Below are 20,129 nucleotides of genomic sequence, written 5' to 3' on the forward strand. Positions count from 1 at the left end.
TACATTACTTTCCTATACTGAGAAGGCTAGAAAACCCCAAATGAAAGAAAGAAAGAGAAGAAAGAGAAGAAGAAAAGAAAGAAAGAAAAGAAAAGAAAAGAAAAGAAAGAAAAAGAAAGAAAGAAAGAAAGAAAGAAAGAAAGAAAGAAAAAGAAAGAAAGAAAGAAAAAGAAGAAAGAAAGAAAGAAAGAAAGAAAGAAAGAAAGAAAGAAAGAAAGAAAGAAAGACGGCCTGCGTGGCTCAGTGGTTTAGCACTGCCTTTAGCCCAGTGTGTGATCCTGGGGACCCGGGATCAGGTCCCACGTCAGGCTCCTTGTATGAAGCCTGCTTCTCCCTCTGCCTGTGTCTCTGCCTGCCTATCTCTCACTCTCTGTGTCTCCATGAATAAATAAATAAAATCTTTTAAAATAATAATAATAATAATAATAATAGGGACACCTGGGTGGCTCAGCAGTTGGGCTCACGAATAAATAAAAATCTTTAAAAAAAATAAAATAAATGAGACCATAAAGAAATTAGGTTAAAAGGAAAGAAACTGTGTTTGCTACAAGCTGCAGTACGTAACTATTTAATAGGTTTGTCTTCAAAAACAGTCAAAAAACAATACAAGTTTCTGTTTGGTCAAAAAGGTTCAACATTTAAAAATATTAAATTGTTCAACATACACTGTATTCTGAGCTTTTTGTGTTTTGTTGTTGTTGTTTTTAAAGATTTTATTTATTCATGAGAGACACAGAGGCAGAGACATAGGCAGAGGTAGAAACTGGCTCCCAATAGGGACCCCAACGCGGAACTCGATCCCAGGACCCCGGGATCATGACCCAAGCCAAAGCCAAACGTTCAACCACTGGGCCACTCAAGTGCCCCTCTTCTAAGTTTTTAAGAGTCAATTTAAAAATTATCCAAAATAGGGGTGTCTGGCTGCTGGTTCAGTCAGTACAGCATGCGACTTTTAATCTCAGGATTGTAAGTAAGTTCGAGCCTCACACTAGGTGTGGAGCTTACTTAAAAAATTTTGGTTATTTATTTATTTATTTATTTAATTTTTTTTTAATAAAAAAATTTGAAATCCCTGGGTGGCTCAGCAGTTGAGCGGCTGCCTTTGGCCCAGGGCGTGATCCTGGAGTCCTAGGATGGGGTCTGCTTCTCCCTCCTCCTATGTCTCTGCCTCCCTCTCTCTGTGTCTCTCATGAATTTAAAAAAAAAAAAAAAAAAAAAAAAAAAAAATCTAAAATAAATAAATAAATAAATAAATAAATAAATAAATAATAAGCTTTTTATTTTATATATTTTTTTAATTGGAGTTCAATTTGCCAACATAGAACACCCAGTGCTCATCCCATCAAGTGCTCCCTCAGTGCCCGTCACCCAGTCACCCTATACCCGCCCACCTCCCCTTCCACTACCCCTTCCTTGTTCGTTTCCCAGAGAGTTGGGAGTCTCTCATATTTTGTCACTCTCTCTAATTATTTTTAAATCAATATAGTCCTTTAAAAAAAATTATTTATTCATGGAGACACGGTGGGGGGGCAGAGACACAGGCAGAAGGAGAAGTAGGCCCCATGCAGGGAGCCCAACGTGGGACTCGATCCCTGGTCTCCAGGATCACACCCCAGGCTGAAGTCGGCGCTAAACCGCTGAGCCACGCCTCTCAAGAGGCTGCCCCTCCTTTTAATCTTGCTATCTTTTGCCTAAGTACAAATAATAAAGATAGCAAAAGACAAAGAATCCCTAAAGCCAGCAAAAGACAGTCACCCCACAGCCCTAATATCACTGCAGAAAAAGCTAGTACCCTGAGAGATGTTTCTCTACTTGGAGAAACAGGGAGAAGAGTGGAAAAAGATGAGAGGAGGAATGATTGTAATAGTGTGCCAATTTGCATTATCTCTCTGCCAAATAATAGTAATAATAATAATTTGTTATATAATCTTGGGTCTAGGAAAGACTGCACATGACGTAAAATCTCTATATCATAAAGAAAAAGACCACATAAATTCTATTTGTTGTCTTCTGGAATGTACATGTATACATGTACCTACTAAGTGCGATGTGACTTTTTAAATGCATTACTCTAGAATGCTTCCACAAATTCAATAGTTATAATTTGAACAGCTTTGTGTGGTCTCCAGGAAAAGAAAAAAACAAAACAAAACAAAAAACAAAACACACACAGAAACCAAATAAATATTACAGTTCCTTGAATAGCAAAATATAGCCAAAAGATAATTGGGCCAAAATACTTGTAATACATGACAAATAAATGTTTTCCTAAATATAAAACAGTTCTGACAAATCAGGGAAGACAAGCCCCCCCCCCAAAAAAAAACAGGCAAAATACCTGAATATGAAGTTCTTTTGAAATATGCATATACTGAGGCACCTAGGTGGCTCAGTCAGTTAAGTGGCTGACTTTGGCTCAGATCAGGATCTCAAGGTTCTGGTATCCAGTCACGCATTAGGCTCCCTGCTCAGTGGGGAGTCTGCTTCTCCCTCTTCCTCTCCTACTCCTCCCACTTGTGTTCTTGCTCTCTCAAAAAAAGAAAATCTTTTCAGGACTCCTGGGTGGCTCAGTTGAGCATATGCCTTCGACTTAGGGCGTGATCCCAGGGTCCTGGGATTGAGTCCCACATTGGGCTCTCCGTGGGGAGCTTGCTTCTCCCTCTGCCTACTGTCTGCCCCCCCCCTCTCTGGGTGTGTCTCATGAATAAACATATAAAAAATATTTTTTAAAAATCTTTTCTAGGGCAGGCTGGGTGGCTTAGCGGTTTAGTGCCGCCTTCAGTCCAGGACATGATCCTGGAGACCCCGGATCGAGTCCCACGTCAGGCTCCCTGCATGGAGCATGCTTCTCCCTCTGCCTGTGTCTCTGCCTCTCTCTCTCTCTCTCTCTCTCTTTCTCTCTCTCTCTCTCTTCCCGTGTGTGTTTCTCATGAATAAATAAAATCTTAAAAAAAAAATCTTAAGTAAATAAATATAAAAAATATGTACGTACACACAGGGGACACTAGTTAGCTCAGTTGATGGAGCATGTTACTCTTGATCTCAGGGGTGTAGGTTCAGGCCCAACCTTGGGTACAGAGATTACTTAAAAATAAAATCTTAGGGGCACCTGAGTGGTTCAGTTGGTTAAAAGTCTGTCTTCAGCCCAGATCATAATCGCAGGGTCCTGGCAGCGAGTTCCACATGATTCTCACATCCTCCCTGCTCAGCAGGAAGTCTGCTTCTCCCTCTACCTCTACCCATCCCCCACTGCTTGTGCTCTTTCTCTTGCTCTCTCTCAAATAAATAAAATCTTTTGAAAAGAAAAATTAAAAATAAATAAAATGTGTACATATACAGATAGTAAACAAAAGAAATACACTCAAAAAAGCTGCTTAATTTTACTCAAAATTTTGAAAATCAAAAGTTTGAAAAGGCAACATAATACAAAACCCTAAATTTTCATAATACCTAGGTACTAGTCTAAATAATAGGCACTTTCATAACACTGTAGGAATGTAAGTCAGAAAAACCTCTTAGTAAGACAATTTCATAGTACTGATTAAGAACTAAGTACACATCCCTAGAAATTCCATTCACAAAGATTGATCATGCATGTGTAATTGCAGGTGTCTGCAAACTATACAAGATTGCTTACTGCAACACTGCTTATAACTGTAAAGAAAAACCACCATTCCACTTTCTGTCTATATGAATTTGACTGCTCTAGGTACTTCCTGTAACTAGAATAATATAATACTTGACCTTTTGGGATTTATTTCACTTAATGAAATTTTATCTATATAGTTAGTTTTTGCTTTTAAAGCAGACTCCTCACTCAGTGTGGAGCCCAATGCAGGGCTTGAACCCAAGACCCTGAGATCAAGACCTGAACTGAGATCAAGAGTCAGACACTTGGACAGCCTGGGTGGCTTAGCGGTTTAGCGCCTGCCTTCAGCCCAGGGCCTGATCCTGGAGACCCAGGATCGAGTCCCACATCCGGCTCCCTGCATGGAGCCTGCTTCTCCTTCTGCCTGTGTCTCTGCCTCTCTCTCTCTCCCTGTGTCTTTCATGAATAAATAAATAAAACCTTAAAAAAAAAAAAATCAGACACTTAACCAAATGAGCCACCAGGTGCCCCACCATATTTTTTTTTAAAACAGAAGAAAATCAAATTTAATAGGCATACACATGAGGAATCCACATAAATGTAAAATTCCCTCACTCAGCATAATTTCTTCAAGGTTTGACGATGTTGTATCATGAGTCAGAATTTCCTTCCTTCTAAGGCTGAGTAATATTCCATTGTATGTATTCTATTTATCACAAATTTAATATCTGTTTATTCTGTTTATCCATTCATGGATCATCAACATTATGGCTTCTTCTAACTTTTGGCTATTGTGAATAAGGCTGCTATGAACACAATAGATTACTTTTTTCATATGAAAAACTATTTACTGGTTCTAATTCAGAGGATTTAAGAAAACTTGAAAGACCAATGACAAGCTTAATTCAACCAACAAAACTATACTCATCTGTTTACTGAATCCATGGTGAGTGCCTAGAATCCTGTACGTGAAAATTTGATGACTAACTCTTGAGAAAAGCAATGTTTTCAGCAAAGCCTTGAATTCTTCAGAACTATTACAGGTATCATTACCTCAGTGAAAAAATACACATATACACATATGCATTATTTTACACCAATCTAGTGAGAACCTATTTACTAAGTAAAATTAATTTTGGATATGCCTGGCTGGCTCAGTCAGTAGAGCATGACTCTTGATCTCAAGATCCTGAGTTCAAGCCCCACGTTGGTCACTGAGTTTACTTTAAAAAATTATTTTAAGTCAATTTTTAATAAAAGGATAAAATTGCTCAACTGATACATAAACCTCTGACAGATTATTCAATTAGGGGGAGAAAAAAATTCCTAAGATTCTATAATCTTTAGATCCTACTGGTGAGATCAAATAGGAAGAGTGGATCTTAGAAATACTTCATGAAGTACTTCTCTCTAGAGCACAGGAGAGACGAGTCTATCCTACATGAACCAAAACACAATACAGGAACATGATGACCACTAAGTTAAAATATGGACTTTTGTGCTCACAATACTTCATGAATAACCTCATAAATGTGTCTGATTTACACAGTACTTTTCTGGGAAAAGTTCAAGTATAACTAAATAGAATGCAAATGATCATAATTAATGATTTCATAATAACAGTAAATTAAGCAGATGAAGAAAAAAGTAGCAAAGCAAGCTGATCAACAAAAGGGAAGACTAGAGAGAACAAAGCTGAAGAAGCAGAAGCCAAGAGAACAAATAATAGCAAAAATCCACATCAAGAGTAGCTAGCACGAATACATTTGAAAACATGCTTCCTACATAGCTAACCAGGACTATTACAACTGCTGAGAAGAAATTCACTTTTAACCTTATAACTTGCGGGCAGCCCTGGTGGCGCAGCAGTCTGGCGCCGCCTGCAGCCTGGGGTGTGATCCTGGAGACCCGGGATCGAGTCCCACACTGGGCTCCCTGCGTGGAGCCTGCTTCTCCCTCTGCCTGTGTCTCTGACTCTCTCTCTCTCTCTCTGTGTCTATGAATAAATAAATAAAATATTTAAAAAAAATAACCTTATAACTTGCTTCTTGGTAAAACAATAAGTTAAACATTGATTCTGAGAAACTTTTGAATACTTCTAACACTTCACTTGACCAGTGACTTTTATCCTTATTTCATATAATATAGTTGCTAAAATAAAACAGAAGACAAAAACATGACCCCACTTTTTTTTTTTTCCTAAAGATTTTATTTATTCATGAGAGATACACAGAGAGAAGCAGAGACACAGGCAAAGGGTGAAGCAGGCTCCTCGCAGGGAGCCTGATGCGGGACTCGATTCCAGGACCGGGATCATGTCCTGAGCTAAAGGTAAACATTCAACCACTGAGCCACTCAGGCACCCCGACCCCACCTTTTTGTAATTACATAAATCCCATATTCTTTACTCCACTGTGAGTATCTTTGTAAAATCTTTGAAGACTACTTCTACTCCTAGATTTGGGAAATGAGTTCTTTATCACTCCTTAATCCTAAAAGGTCTTTGGATTTCTTTATTTAATTCCAATGTTTTTTTTTTTTTAAACTTTTGCTTCCCAATAAAGAACCATGGCAAGGAATTAACCCAATCCATATAAAAAATGAGTCACGGGGCACCTGGGTCGCTTAGTCAATTAAGCCTGTGACTCTTGATTTCAGCTCAGGTCCTGATCTCAGGGTCACGGGATCAAGTCCTGTGTGGGGCTCCATGCTTATCTCGGAGTCTGATTGTCCCTCTGCTCCTCCCCCTGTTCATGCTTGCTCTCTTTAAAATAAAAAAATAAACAGAATCTTTAAAAAAGTCATTAGCTGGGACACCTGCATGGCTCAGTGGTTGAGCATCTGCCCTCAGCTCAGGTCCTGATCCAGGGGTCCTGGGATCGAGTCCCAGATCAGGCTCCCTGCAAGGAAGCCTGCATCACCCTCTGCCTATGTCTCTGTCTCTCGTGAATAAATAAATAAAATTTTTTTTTTAAAAGTCACAACCTGAAAAAAAAAAAAAGTCACAGCCTGTATGTCAATCATTTTATTAAATACGCAAACTTTCCCAGTACACATTTTAATCTGATTAGTTATAATCTCTAGAAATAAAAAGTTTTTTCTACAAACAAAAAATCTTTTAGGAATAACAAAACATTCAGAAAAAAAACAGAGACACTGTTACAACAAAATTTTCAATATGATCAACACAAGGAAAATCAAATATCGTAACTCCGTGAGACCCTAAACTGTGATGATAAGTTCCTTTTATACATCTACTTTTAGAATGACAAGGCAAATATATGCTGAAAGGATGATCTATGTCAAAAACCACTGTGGACAGGGTTACTTTACGAGAAAAATAGATGTGAGTGATGAGAAAAACTAGAGTATATCCTTATACGCTTTACATATACACTATTTAAAAAAAAATTAACTGCAACATAATTTAAAACTATTTAAAACTTTACAAATACCGGGATCCCTGCGTGGCTCAGCGGTTTAGTGCCAGCCTTCCACTCAGGGAGTGATCCTGGAGTCCCAGGATCAAGTCCCACATCGGGCTCCCTGCGAGAAACCTGCTTCTCCTTCTGCCTCTGTCTCTGCCTCTCAATCTCTGTGTCTCTCGTGAATAAATAAATACAATCTTTAAAAAAAAAAATCAGAGAACAAAGGGTGAGATATTAACATATACCTCAAAAAGTGTTTTTGTTGGTTTGTTTTGTTTTTGAGGGGGGGTGGGGCAGGGGGAGAGAGAAAATCCCAAGCAGGCCTCACACCACGCAGAGCCCAACTAGGGACTGGATCCCATAACCCCAAGGCTCAGAACCTGAGCCAAAAGTCAAACTGACTGAGCCACCCAGGCACCCCATGGACAAGAATGTAATCAGCAAAATTCACACAGTCAGAAACTATAATCAACCTGGTTTGCAACAAATTAAGTTGTAAAGAGAGAGTAAGATTAAAACCTATATATTAAAAGACTTCAATAGGCAAGATATTCATCAAGAAGTAAATAAACTGGGGGATCCCTGGGTGGCTCAGTGGTTTGGCGCCTGCCTTTGGCCCAGGGCATGATCCCAGAGTCCCAGGATCAAGTCCCACATCGGGCTCCCGGCATGGAGCCTGTTTCTCTCTCTGCCACCGTCTCTGCCTGCCTTTCTCTCTCTCTCTCTCTCTCTCTCTCTCATGAATAAATAAATAATCTTAAATAAAAACAAAAAACTGTGATATCTTGACTAAGGTGGTAGTGGTAGTTACAACAATGCCTACATTTCTCAAAATTCAACAAACTTTACACTTAAAGTAAGTACACTTTAAGTAAACTATATGCAGATTAAACCTCAAAAAATTTTTTTTAATTTATTGGAGCTTAAACACACAACCCCAAGGCCAAGAGTCTCATGCTCTACCAACTGAGCCACCCAGGTGCCCCCCAACTTTAAGTTGTTTCAACAAAATTTTTTTTTAATTTTAATTTTTATTTATGATAGTCACACAGAGAGAGAGAGAGAGGCAGAGACACAGGCAGAGGGAGAAGCAGGCTCCATGCACCGGGAGCCTGACGTGGGATTCGATCCTGGGTCTCCAGGATCGCGCCCTGGGCCAAAGGCAGGCGCCAAACCGCTGCGCCACCCAGGGATCCCAACAAAATTTTTAAAGAATTACATACCACCAATTACAATTGGTATGCCCTTAATAGAGTCTGAGTTCAGAAAAAGATTTTTGACTACACAAAAAAATTTTTTAAAAACCAATCCATTACAAACTTTAATAGTGGCTAGATATTTGAAATAGGAATATATCTCTTTAAACAATCCTTACCTTGTACGCATAAATACTGAAATATTTATGGATAAAAGTAAGATGTCCAGAATCTACTTCAAAATAACATTCCAGGGCTTGTGCCAAAGAATAAGGGTCTTAACTCATTAAGGAATCCCTTGGAAGGGACCAAGAGTATATCCGAAGAGAGGGAAAAAATGTTGAGTACAGCCACTTTGGAAAACAATAGGAGGTTCCTCAAAACATTAAAAATAGAACTACCATATGATCCAACAATTCACTTCTGGGTATTTATCCAGAGAAAATGAAAACACTAACTTGAAAAAAAAATACGTGGATCCCCATATTCACTGCAGCATAATTTACAACAGCTAAGACACAGAAACAATCTAAGTGTTCATGGACTGAAGAATGGGTAAAGAAAATGTAGTATATATATATACATAATGGAGTACTAAACAGTCATAAAAAAGAAGGAAGTCTTGCTATTTGAGACAAGGTGGATGAACCTTGAGGGCTTTATACTAAATCAATCAGAGAAAGACAAATACCAAATGATCTCATTTCTGCGTAGCATGTTAAAAACAAGAAAACTCACAAGCTCACAGATACAGAGAACAGACTGGGAGCAGAAGGGTGAAGTGAGTAAAAGAAAGGGGGGTCAAGGAGATCCCTGGGTGGCTCAACGGTTTTTTAAAAATCTTTAAAAAAGAAAGGGGGTCAAAAGGTACAAACTTCTAGTTCTAAAATAGTCACAGGAAGAGATGCCTTGGTGGCTCAGTGGTTGAGCATCTGCCTTCTGCTCAGGGCATTATCCTGGGATCGAGTCCCGAGTCCCACATCAGGCTTTCTGCAGAGAGCCTGCTTCTCCCTGACTAGGTCTCTGCCCCTCTCTGTGTCCCTCATGAATAAATAAAATCTTAACATAAAATAGTCACAGGGATATAATATGCCACATAGTAACTACAGTTAACAATATTGTATTACTTATTTGAAAGTTGCTAAGAAAGTAAATCTTAAAAGTCCTCATCACAGGGATCCCTGGGTGGCTCAGCGGTTTGGCGCCTGCCTTTGGCCCAGGGCGCGATCCTGGAGACTCGGGATCGAGTCCCACATCGGGCTCCCGGCAGGGAGCCTGTTTCTCCCTCTGCCTGTGTCTCTGCCACGCACCCCCCCAATGAACAAATAAATAAAATCTTAAAAAAAAAAAAAAAGTCCTCATCACAGGAAAAACAGGAAAAAAAGGGGGGGGGGGGCACCTAGGTGGCTCATTTGGTTAAGAGTCTGACTGTGGCTCAGGTCATGGTTCCAGGGTCCTGGGATCAAGCCCTGAGTCAGGATCCCTGCTTAGCAGGGAGTCTGCTTCTCCCTCTCCCTCTGCTCTCCACCCCCCTGCTCATTCTCTCTCTCTCTCTCTCTCTCTCTCTCAATCTTTCTCTTTCTCACAAACAGGTAAGTAAAATCTATTTTAAATCTATTTCTATTGGGGATCCCTGGGTGGCTCAATGGTTTAGCACCTGCCTTTGCCCCGGGGTGTGATCCTGGAGTCCCAGGATCAAGTCCCCCATCAGGCTCCCTGCATGGAGCCTGTTTCTCCCTCTGCCTGTGTCTCTGCCTCTCTCTCTCTCTCTCTTTGTGTGTCTCTCATGAATAAATAAATAAAATCTTTTTTAAAAATATGTTTATTTAAAAAAAAACAAATTTAAAAAACAAGAAAAAAATTTAACTATGTATGGTGACAGGTATTAACTAGACTTATCTAGTAGACATTGAAATATATACAAGTATCAAATTATGTTATATAACATTAGTTTTTAGTATCAATTATAACTCAATTTTTTTAAAAAAAAGTTAAGGTCAGTGAGGTTTATGAGAAGGTAGGGCACGGGCAAAATTTTGCTGAGATACCACAGAAAGTGAGTGACTGACAACCAAATAAATAAATGAAGCAATGATGATTCCTAATATTATTTTCTAAGAAACAAACTCCTTTCTCTTCTGTGTGACTCTCCCCTCTTCTACGTGACTCAGCACATAATAAAGCTCAGACTGATCTAGTGATTAAGCTCATGTCACTAAGTCAATGGTGGAATTAGAACCAAAACTACTATTTTAAGAGTCAGGTAGCTTTAGATCTGCTTTAAACCAGAGAGAGATGAATGTATTGATCCACAAATTGTCTCCTAGGAAAGAAAAAATTGGGGGCAAAAACATGCAAGTCATTTCAAGTCCTACCTTCCTTTCCTTTCCTTGTTTCCTCACCCTCAAATGTTGGTTTCCAAAGAAATTAGTTGAGAGAGGGGGGGATGTGAAACAGAGGCAGCAGGGGTGATGTGCCCAGAGTTGGGGGGGGGGGGGGGGGGGATGGAGCAGGAAGGCAACAGAATGGTCTATTAGCTACACTGAGAACAGAACTGGTTGAGTAAATAACACTAAGAGTAACAGCAGTCAGGTTTTTCATCGTCTACAAAAAAATTTACAAGTATGTAATGGAGAAGTTAGAAAGAATCCTCATGTATTGGAACATGTGAAGTACAGATAATGTGCATATATGAAAATCAAATACAAAGGGTAAATAGTAAAGACATTAACTTGACCAAGTGAGCAAAGTTAAACTAATATCCCCAGTGGTAGGATGGATCCACACTATTTGCCTCCTTATATATTACTCTGAGATGGGCACAGAATCGTTTCTGTGGTATTCTTGCCAAGAATGCATGCCCTCATCTGGTCATGAGGTAACCCTGGACAAGCTCAAGTGGAGGCCATCCTGCAGAATGACAGGCCTAGGTTTTGTTTTGTTTTTATATATTTTATTTATTTATTTATTCATGAGAGACAGAGAGAGAGAGAGAGAGGGAGGCAAAGACACAGGCAGAGGGAGAAGCAGGCTCCATGCAGGGAGCCCGACATGGGACTTGATCCTGGGACTCCAGGATCACGCCCTGGGCCAAAGGCAGACACCAAACCACTGAGCCACCCAGGGATTCCCAGGCCTAGGTTTTATAAGACTATCAGGCACATGAGAATTAGGGTAAGACTGAGAAAACTGTTCCAGAATGATGAGATGCAACCATAAACAGCAATACATGGATCAAAAAAGAAAAAGGAATATTGTTGGGATGGCTGGCATCATTTCAATGGGGTCTATGGACCGGGCAGTAATAACTGTGCCAATATTGGTTTCCTGACTGGGAAGACTATGAAATGCAACGGAAGAGTGTCCTTGTTTGGGTAAAGTATGTACTAGAGAGAGACTTTAAGGGTAACAGGATAGCATGCCACAAAAAGACAAGAGACAGTAATGGAGCAAATGTTGCAAACTGGTAACAACTGAGGATTTTATTTTTTTCCAGAGATTTTATTTACTTATTCATGAGAGACAGAAAGAGGCAGAGAGGCATAAGCAGGCTCCCTGTCGAGAGCCCAATGCAGGACTAGATCCCAAGTCCCCGGAACCATTCCCTGAGCTGAAGGCAGATGCTCGACCACTGAGCCACCCGGGCATCCCACAACTAAGGAATTTAGAGGAAGGAGATGTGGGAATTCTTTGTACCATATCATGAACTGTATTTCAAAACATTTTAAATAAGAAAATAACACCACTAAGAAAGAAGTGGATCTAAATCTGGACAGGCCTTCATTCTGGTGTATCAAATACCATCTTTTCAAGGAGGCTGTACTTATTCCCCCCATCCTCATGACTCTCTATCCCCTCCTCTGCTTCATTTCTCTTCATAAGGCAGGACAGGCCACAATTGATGGTTGTTTGGGCTGAATGCCGAGTACATGGGATTCATCTACTATTCTTCTTTTTTTGTACATACTCAAAATTCTCCAAAGCAGAATTTTTAAACTACAAAATAGAGGTATCTATGCATCTTTATTAATACACTAGAGTATCTAGCAGCATGTATAATAGCTACTTTACTTTCCAAGTTGTGATGAGCATAAATGATTTGCAAACATGGAAATGAAGTCACAAAGAATCTTCTGCAGGGTACCTGGGTGGCTCAGTGTTAAGCATCTGATTTTGGCTGCTGCCGTGATCTTGGGATCCCGGGATCCCGGGATCCTGTGATCCTGTGACGCAGACGGCAATGAGCCATTCCACGGGCTCCAAGCTCAGCGGGGACACTCTCCTTGTCCCTCAACTCTCTTCTTCTGTCCCTCCCCCGCAGCTCATGCACACAGATGTGCGTGCATTCTCTCAAATAAATAAAACCTTAAAGAAAATTAAAAAAAAAAAAAAAAACAAAGTGATTTTTAAGGAATCTTAAATGGAAAAAGTGCCTTTACTGTAGACAGTGTACTAGTATAATTTTTAAAAATGCCTGAGACAGGGATCCTTGGGTGGCGCAGCGGTTTGGTGCCTGCCTTTGGCCCAGGGCCCGATCCTGGAGACCCGGGATCAAATCCCACATCAGGCTCCCGGTGCATGGAGCCTGCTTCTCCCTCTGCCTGTGTCTCTGCCTCATTCTCTCTCTCTCTCTCTCTCTCTCTCTCTCTGAATATCATAAATAAATAAAAATTTAAAAAAATTTAAAAAAATAAAAAAAATAAAAAAATAAAAATGCCTGAGACAAAAAAAATTACCCCCTACCAATTTAATGATTTATAAAAGACACAAGTCACTGTATGCCAAATGTCATTTTGTAAAATATAATTTTTTAAAGATATATTTATTAGATAGCTCAAGCACGGGCAGGGACAGGAGCAGAGGGAAAGTACCTCAACCAGACTCCGCATTGAGCGGGGAGCTGCACGCAGGGGCTTGATCCCAGGACCTTGAGATCATGACCTTAGCCAAAATGAAGAGTCTGACACCTAACCGACTGAGCTACTCAGGCGCCCCTAAAATACAAGATGTTTTTTAAAAGAGTACAAATGTCCTAGTTTTCAAATCAAAGGAATAAAATGGAGTGAAGGTTTAAATAAATCGGCCAATTTTAAGAATCAAAAAACTATAAATGTATTGCACAAAAAAGTACATACATTCCTATCACGTTTACACACAGTGTAACAATCAAAGTCAATACAAGCTATAATCAGAAAATCTTCATTCCATTTGTCAAAACTCTCAAGTTACCCAAACTCTGCATTTAACACGCAAAGAGATATACATAACTCTAGAGGTTAAGGCTGGACTAAAAACCTAGCACCAAAACAAGCAATAGGAAAAATAATAGTGTTTCCCATTTGAATTTTCCCACAAATACTCCTTAACTTTAAGAACTGGAACTGCTCCTTCTACAATAAAAATCTCTATGCTAAACTTCAATTTATCTCTATATTCAAAATGAACTCCCAAATAATTAAAGCCAAGAATTCACTAAACTTAAGTGAGGATTTTATAGAGATATTCTTTTGTGGGTTCTTTTTAGATGTTTACAATTTTCAAGTTGGCAGATGCAGACACATGTAGGGGGAAAAATCTGAATATTCTAATATTGTAAAATTATACCGAGAACATCTTTTCATGGCAAAGTATATTTCCACGCAGTGAAAACCAGTTAGGTAGCACACAAAAATTATACAGTTTGTAATAAAATGATTAAACATTCTAACTGGTTTCCACAAGAGTATACTACCTTCACTCAAAATTGAGTAGCTCTAAGGCAAATAATAAAAAAAAATAATAAAGTATCAAGGTTAGAAAGTTAACTATAGAAAATTACTTTGTCTCCTTGTTCAGCAGGCTAAGATATGTCTGTTTCAAGAGCGTAAACATTTATTACAAAGCATCCAATAAGGAAATTCAGGAGCCCAATTTTAATAAATATACATACTCAAGTATTTGCAGGCCACAAAATGCTTACTCTAAATACTGTGGACTAGTTAACTACAGCTCCAACACCACAGATTCTTGTAAGTAAAAACAAATATATCTGGACGCCCGGGTGGCTCAGCGGTTAAGCGCATCTGCCTTTGGCTCAGGGTGTGATCCTGGGGTCCCAGGATCGAGTCTCACATCGGGCTCCCTGCATGGAGCCTACTTCTCCCTCTGCCTTTGTCTCTGCATCTCTCTCTCTCTCTCTCTCCCATGAATAAATAAAATCTTTTAAAATATATATATATATATATACATACACATATATCATCTCCAATTGCATATATCAGTTTTCACGAGCTGTTTCAAACATTTTTTTTTAATTTAAGCAAAATTTCAAAGTAAGGAGAAAGTGAGACTTAAGACCATTTGGAAAAACTTTCCCATTACCACTATCTTTATAACTTCTGTATACATCTTCCCAAAGCATGAGTGCTCTACAGGATTAGAAATGTCTCATAAATCAAGCCCGCAATCTCTTCATAAGCATTCCAAACAATACAATGCCTGAGCAATCAAGAATCTACAAGAAAGGTAGTTGAAAAACATGTCCCCCACAAGTCAAACACCACCATTCGTCCTGGCACCGAGCCCTGTTTTCCTCCAATCTGCCAGAGGCATTCTACTCAGGAAATAAAATACAACATTTCAAGCATTCTGTATTAATTTTTTAGTGCTATTTCTCAGGATAATTTTTTTTTATTTTTAAAATGTACAAAAACCCATCTGAAAATAATTAACGAAATTGTAACATTCAAAGCCAGAGCTGTTTCTACATAGAAACAGGCTGGGCTCTAAAAAAGAAACGATGTAGCAATGATGTAAGGCTAGAGTGAGTCAAATTTGTTTTAAGTCTAAAAATACCTCTAGTTATAGAATACTGAAGACAAGGAAATTCTTCCACTATATTTTTACTGTGTCCCCAAAGTAAAGAGATCCAAATACATGAACATATAACATGTATTCCAGCTATTTAAACTCAGAAAACCATTGTAATAAGACATTTAAAATTAGCAAAGCCAAAATACATTTTCAAATAGGTCTCATTCTTTTGACAACATTTTTACATAAGCGGCTACCTTGCTCTACCTCTGCATGATTTTTAACATATTCTACAAAACTGGGAATGGATGGGAAGACCCTGAATACGTGATTTACTCAAAATGGGCAAATAAGACATAGAGAATTTTATATTCTTTAAAGGGCTCTATTCGTTCGCTCATTCTAATTCAAGGAATCATCTCTGCACACACCTCTCTCTCTTACAACTAAAAGACAGCAACCAATTGTTGTGTAACTCCTCCCTTCCCCCCTTCAACCCAGCTAACATACAAAGGAAAGGACTTTCTCTATTGTGCAAATTCAGTCCCTGCAACAGATCTTTGTTAACTAAAATCTGATTCAGAAATAGTCCTCATTTATTTTTTTTCCCACTGGAATACAAAAACTAAAGAATAAAAACACAACAAATGTTATTCTTATTTCAAGAAGATAAAGTCAAATTTTGAAAATGCTCTGATTACATTTTATAGATTTGGTCTTTCTTTGGTACGGAAAGAAAAAAGCCAAATCAGCATCCTTCCCTCAATCTATTTTCCACCAAAAACACTGATCAAAATATAAATAATACAAAAAAGGTTTGGGTTTGACCCCTCCCCCCAACACACACAAAAGTGCCTCTAAGCTGCCCTGCTCCCAAAACTGTCTGGTTTAATCTTTAAAAAAAAAAAAAAAAAAAATCCAAATACTTAACTACAAAAGCCTAATCAGTGTTACAAGAATAATCATTTTGAAAACGTTTTAAGTAATGTATTCCCAATATACACCTCTTAATCCTGTAAAACAGTTATTAGTTAATGTTGTAATTAGCTAGGGAAAAGTGTAAAAGCTGGTAAAAGGTATTATAGGGTTTATCTCATTCTGATTTCTAGAAAACACTACAAGTGAGTATCCTTACATTTCCTTCCAGAGCTATCATTCTAGTACAATTACCTTTTTACCCTTTCACTTAAATTACTCAAATTTCGTTTTCCTCCCAGTAACAATCACATTTTACAAAACGTTTTCTACAATAGGGATAAAAGGCTTTGAATTCCTCCAAACGGGGTCCATTTAGCTCCACAGCTGGGAAGGCAAAAAAAAAAAAAACCATTTCTTGTACATATCTAAGAATAAACAAGCAGCCATAAATAGAGATTACCTGTCTTGGGGATCGGGTGGGAAGTGGGGGATGGGAACTAGGAATCCCGATGTCAGGGGTGAAGGGGAGATTTTTCTTTGTAAACCCTTTACATTCTTTAAACCCTTAAGAATGCACTGCCTTTTCAAAGAGCTAAGGACATTTGTTTAAACAAAATTTTAAGTTTCTTTTAAAATAAAGGACTTTGGTGGACACACGGTCTGCTTAGTTTTAAGATGATCTTCTTTTATCAGTAGCATCTGCTTGTGCTCTGCAATAGGTGAGATACCCCTTTAAACGCAGTCAGTGAGCAATGTGCCCGCTAAGCCCTCTTTAACGCGGTAACGTTCCTCCAGACCTCCGCTTTCGAAGGCAGCTCGCATCCTCCGCCCCCTCCTCCCTCTGTGCATTCTGAGATCTGCTCTGCTGATTCCCACATAAAGTGGGTCCTGGCCGCCATTTTAGAAAGTCATTCACACAAGCCGGACCGCAGCACCATCCACTTCAACCCCCCCCCCCCCCCCCCGCCCAACTCCCTCGGACGATTTCCTCCCTGCTTTCCCTAACCCCTCATCTTGTGAGGAGCCAAACTCCCAGCAGCAGGCATGCAACGTCTCTGGAATGTGCATAATGCGAAATGACACGTCTGGCCAGAACACTGAGGAGCAAAGCGAATGCTGCAATGCACGTGTCTGCACGTCGATACCGACGGATTTCCCAGGCAGAGAGAGACCTACAGAGAGAAGTCCACGAGGAGTTAGAAGCGAGCACACCTACGGGGCTCCGCCACTCCGACAACCTGCTCCTAAATGGCTTTCCGCACCGAAGCACGGAGGGCACCGGGGCTGTGGGTGGGGGTCAAGGGTGGAGCCGCGCCAGGGAGGGGAAGTTCCCATCTGCTTCCCGGCCGAGCCCCGGGGCTCGGCCCCTTTCTCGCGGGGGAGAGAGGCGAGTTTGTGCTCCCCGCCCGGCCTCGCCTGGTTTCTCAGCACCGCGTAGTAAACACCGGGAGAGTCCCTGGAAGCGCGCCTCCCCCGGCCCTGCCGAGGACAGCCCGAGCAGGTTATGAATGGCCTCACTACCGCCGGCTCCTTTTCACACGCGGACACGCGCAGACGCGCGCTCCAGCGGCGAAGATTTAATACCCCAGGAACCGCGACCGCCGGCGGCATCGGCGATCCTCCATTTAAACGACACGGTGGGGCTCCGCCGCCTCCGCTTCCATTTCCCCGTCCGGGCCGGGCCGCTCAGGGGCAGGCGCCGCGGTCTATTTCTCCCATGGTGACTCACTAACGAGGGCGCTCCAGCATCTCCTCCGCTCGCTGGAGAGGAAGAGGAATCTGGAGTGAACCAAACTCCAAGACCTCTCAGGGTCTCGACTGCCGGGACCAACCGCGGCTTCTCGAGGACGAGCCCAGACGGGCGACGGTGCCCGTCCACCCGCGGCGCCGGCGTTCGCGCCGAGGACTCTCCGCCACGGCAGCGGCCGCTCCACCCGGAGGGCGAGCGCCTACGTGCCGCTGCGGAGGACGCATCGAAAGCGCTCGTGTCCGCCTCCCGCCGCGACTCACGCTCCGGGAAGTTTACAAGAGCAGCTCCCCGTCCTGCTCGCAGGGGACCGGCATTCTCCCGACCACCGCTCCGAGGGCTCCGGGCGGGCGGGAATCCCCGTCCCTGCAGGGGCGGCCCCGGCGGAGGGGCACGGCCGCGGCCCTCGGGCGCGGCGCTCCCCGCAGCCCGCGGGCCCCTCAGGGCTTGACGGCGGCCGCGGAGGCGAAGGAGCCCAAACAGGCGCACAACTTCTCCTCAGGCACCGTCCCCGCCAGCCCGCCGCGCACGCACACGCGCACACGCACACCTTCCTTTTTAATTTTTTTTTTTTTTTTGATATATAAAAAGGAGACACCGTGGGCTCGCCGTGTCCCTGGAGTCCCGGGGTCACCAGCCGCTCGAGAGCGGCGCCCAGAAGCTCGCAGCGTGTCCCCGGCTCCGGCTGCTCCCGCACCGCCCGCCGCGGCTGGCGTCCGGGTGGGACCGCTCCTGTCGCACAAGCCCGGCTCGAGGTCACACACCTCCGGGGGGAGCTGCGGCGGGAGCCCGGTCGGCCGCGCCGGGGCGCCAGGACGCGACCCCACCGCCGCCCCGCCGGCCGCCGGCCCCCCTCGCAGCGCCGGTCCGCGGACGCCGCGCCGCTCCGCCGAGGCCGAGGCCGAGGCGAGGCCCACCCCGCCGCGCGCCGCCTGCACCCGTCCGTGGGTCCGGCCCGGTCCCCTCAGCAGTTCCGCGCACGGGGAGGGGCCGGCAACGGGCCGGGCGGCAGCAGCGCCCGCGGAGAGCGCGGCCCAGCGCCGCGTGTCACTCACCGTTTGAAATGCTCGATGATCTTCTCTTCCCGCACATTCTCCGGTAAGTTGCCCACCCAGAGGTGCCTGGTTTCCCGGACCATGCTGGGCGGTGTGCCGGCGGCCGCTGGTGCGGGTTCTCCGTCGCCGGCTTCGTACGAGCCCGTCAGCGCCGGGAGGCGGGCGCCGAGGCGGCGGCGGCGGCGGCTGCGGCGGTGGCGTCGGCAGCGGCGGCGGCTCCTCCGGCTCCCCCCCGTGCAGAGACCATCCCTCTCCCCCAGGTTCTGACTCTCGGGCCTCGCAGCTCCGCTCTGCCGCCACCACACACCCGAAGCCGACCCTCGCGCTCCGGCGGCGCATGCGCCCGGGCGGCGGCGGGCGGGGGAGCGGGGAGGAGGGGCGAGCGGGACCCGGGCGGCCGCGGCTACGGCGGAGCTGGCGCTGTGGCAGCCGGACGCTTCCCACCGGCGCGCGCGGCCCGCCTCCCTCGCCGCGGGCACGCGCGCGTCCGCCCGCCCGCCCGCCCGCCGCGGCCGAGACGCCGAGTTCCTCCCAGCCGGCGCGCAGGCGCGCGGGGGAGGGAGGAACGCGGGGCCGGGAAGGAACGCTCGCGCGCCCGGGCCTGAGGCGCACGCGCGCTGCCGCGCAGGGAGCCGGCGGCGGGGCGGGCGCGCGGTCAACCTGCGGCGCGGCGCGGCGCGGCGGGGGCGGGGGCGGGGGCGGCCTCCCGCCGCTCGGGCCGGGGTCCCCGGAGCCGCCGGCCTGCGGGAAGAAAGGAGGAAGGCGGCTGGTCCTGAGGGGGCTGCGCGTCAGAGCGGCGGCCGGGCCCGTCGGGGGGAAGCCGGCTCTCCTGCCCCTTGTCGGCTCTGCCCGCCTCCGGGCGCTTGGATCCCCGCCCGCTTGGGAAAGTGTCAGCTCGGCCGCCCTCCCCGCCGCCCCGCGGAGCAGCGGCGGCCTGCGAAGCCCGGCCCCCTCAGGATCATCAGCTTGTAACGTTAAGCAACTGTACTTTATAGAGGACCTTGCGAAATGTTTTTGCAAGATATCCTAGCTGATCCTTATGGTACGCCGGGAATACGAGTGAACTGCGACGGCCACACGTGGGACATTGTAAAAAAACAAAAAAAAAAAAAGGATTTACACGGAGATTTACTATGATTTAATATTTAAGCATAGGAACGGATCAGACCTCTCTGGCCTTCCCAGGCCTGAGGACCTTTAAAGACCACACCTGAGCTTTTGTATAAAGGCCAGTTCGGGGCGCCTGGGTGGCTCGGTTGGCTGAGCATCCGCCTTCCGCTCAGGCCAGGATCCCGGGCGTGGTATTCGGCCCCGCGGGGGGCTCCCTGCGCTGCGGGGGGGGGGGGGGGGCTGCTTTCTCTCTCCCTCTGCCTCCCCCACCCCCGCTTGTCTGTGCTCCTCTCT

At 44.1% G+C, this 20,129-nt stretch overlaps 1 protein-coding gene across 4 annotated transcripts in view; it reads right to left on the reverse strand.

The window, feature by feature from the left end:
- The window catches only part of SPEN (spen family transcriptional repressor), a 94,602-nt gene extending 75,435 nt beyond the window's left edge, over positions 1-19,167 (reverse strand). The window contains exon 1 of one of the 4 annotated variants that reach the window (XM_026011974.2): positions 18,726-19,167. In XM_026011974.2, coding sequence (XP_025867759.2) covers positions 18,726-18,808 — 83 coding nt within the window. In that variant the 5' untranslated portion in view covers positions 18,809-19,167. Of the gene's footprint in view, positions 1-12,357; positions 12,584-18,725 lie in introns of those variants that run through there. The other 3 variants (XM_072751109.1, XM_026011975.2, XM_072751108.1) reach the window with 3 other exon arrangements.
- Between the last annotated feature and the right edge of the window lie 962 nt (positions 19,168-20,129).

This window comes from Vulpes vulpes, chromosome 2 (assembly GCF_048418805.1).
Source record: "Vulpes vulpes isolate BD-2025 chromosome 2, VulVul3, whole genome shotgun sequence".
Classification (NCBI taxonomy): Eukaryota; Metazoa; Chordata; class Mammalia; order Carnivora; family Canidae; genus Vulpes; species Vulpes vulpes.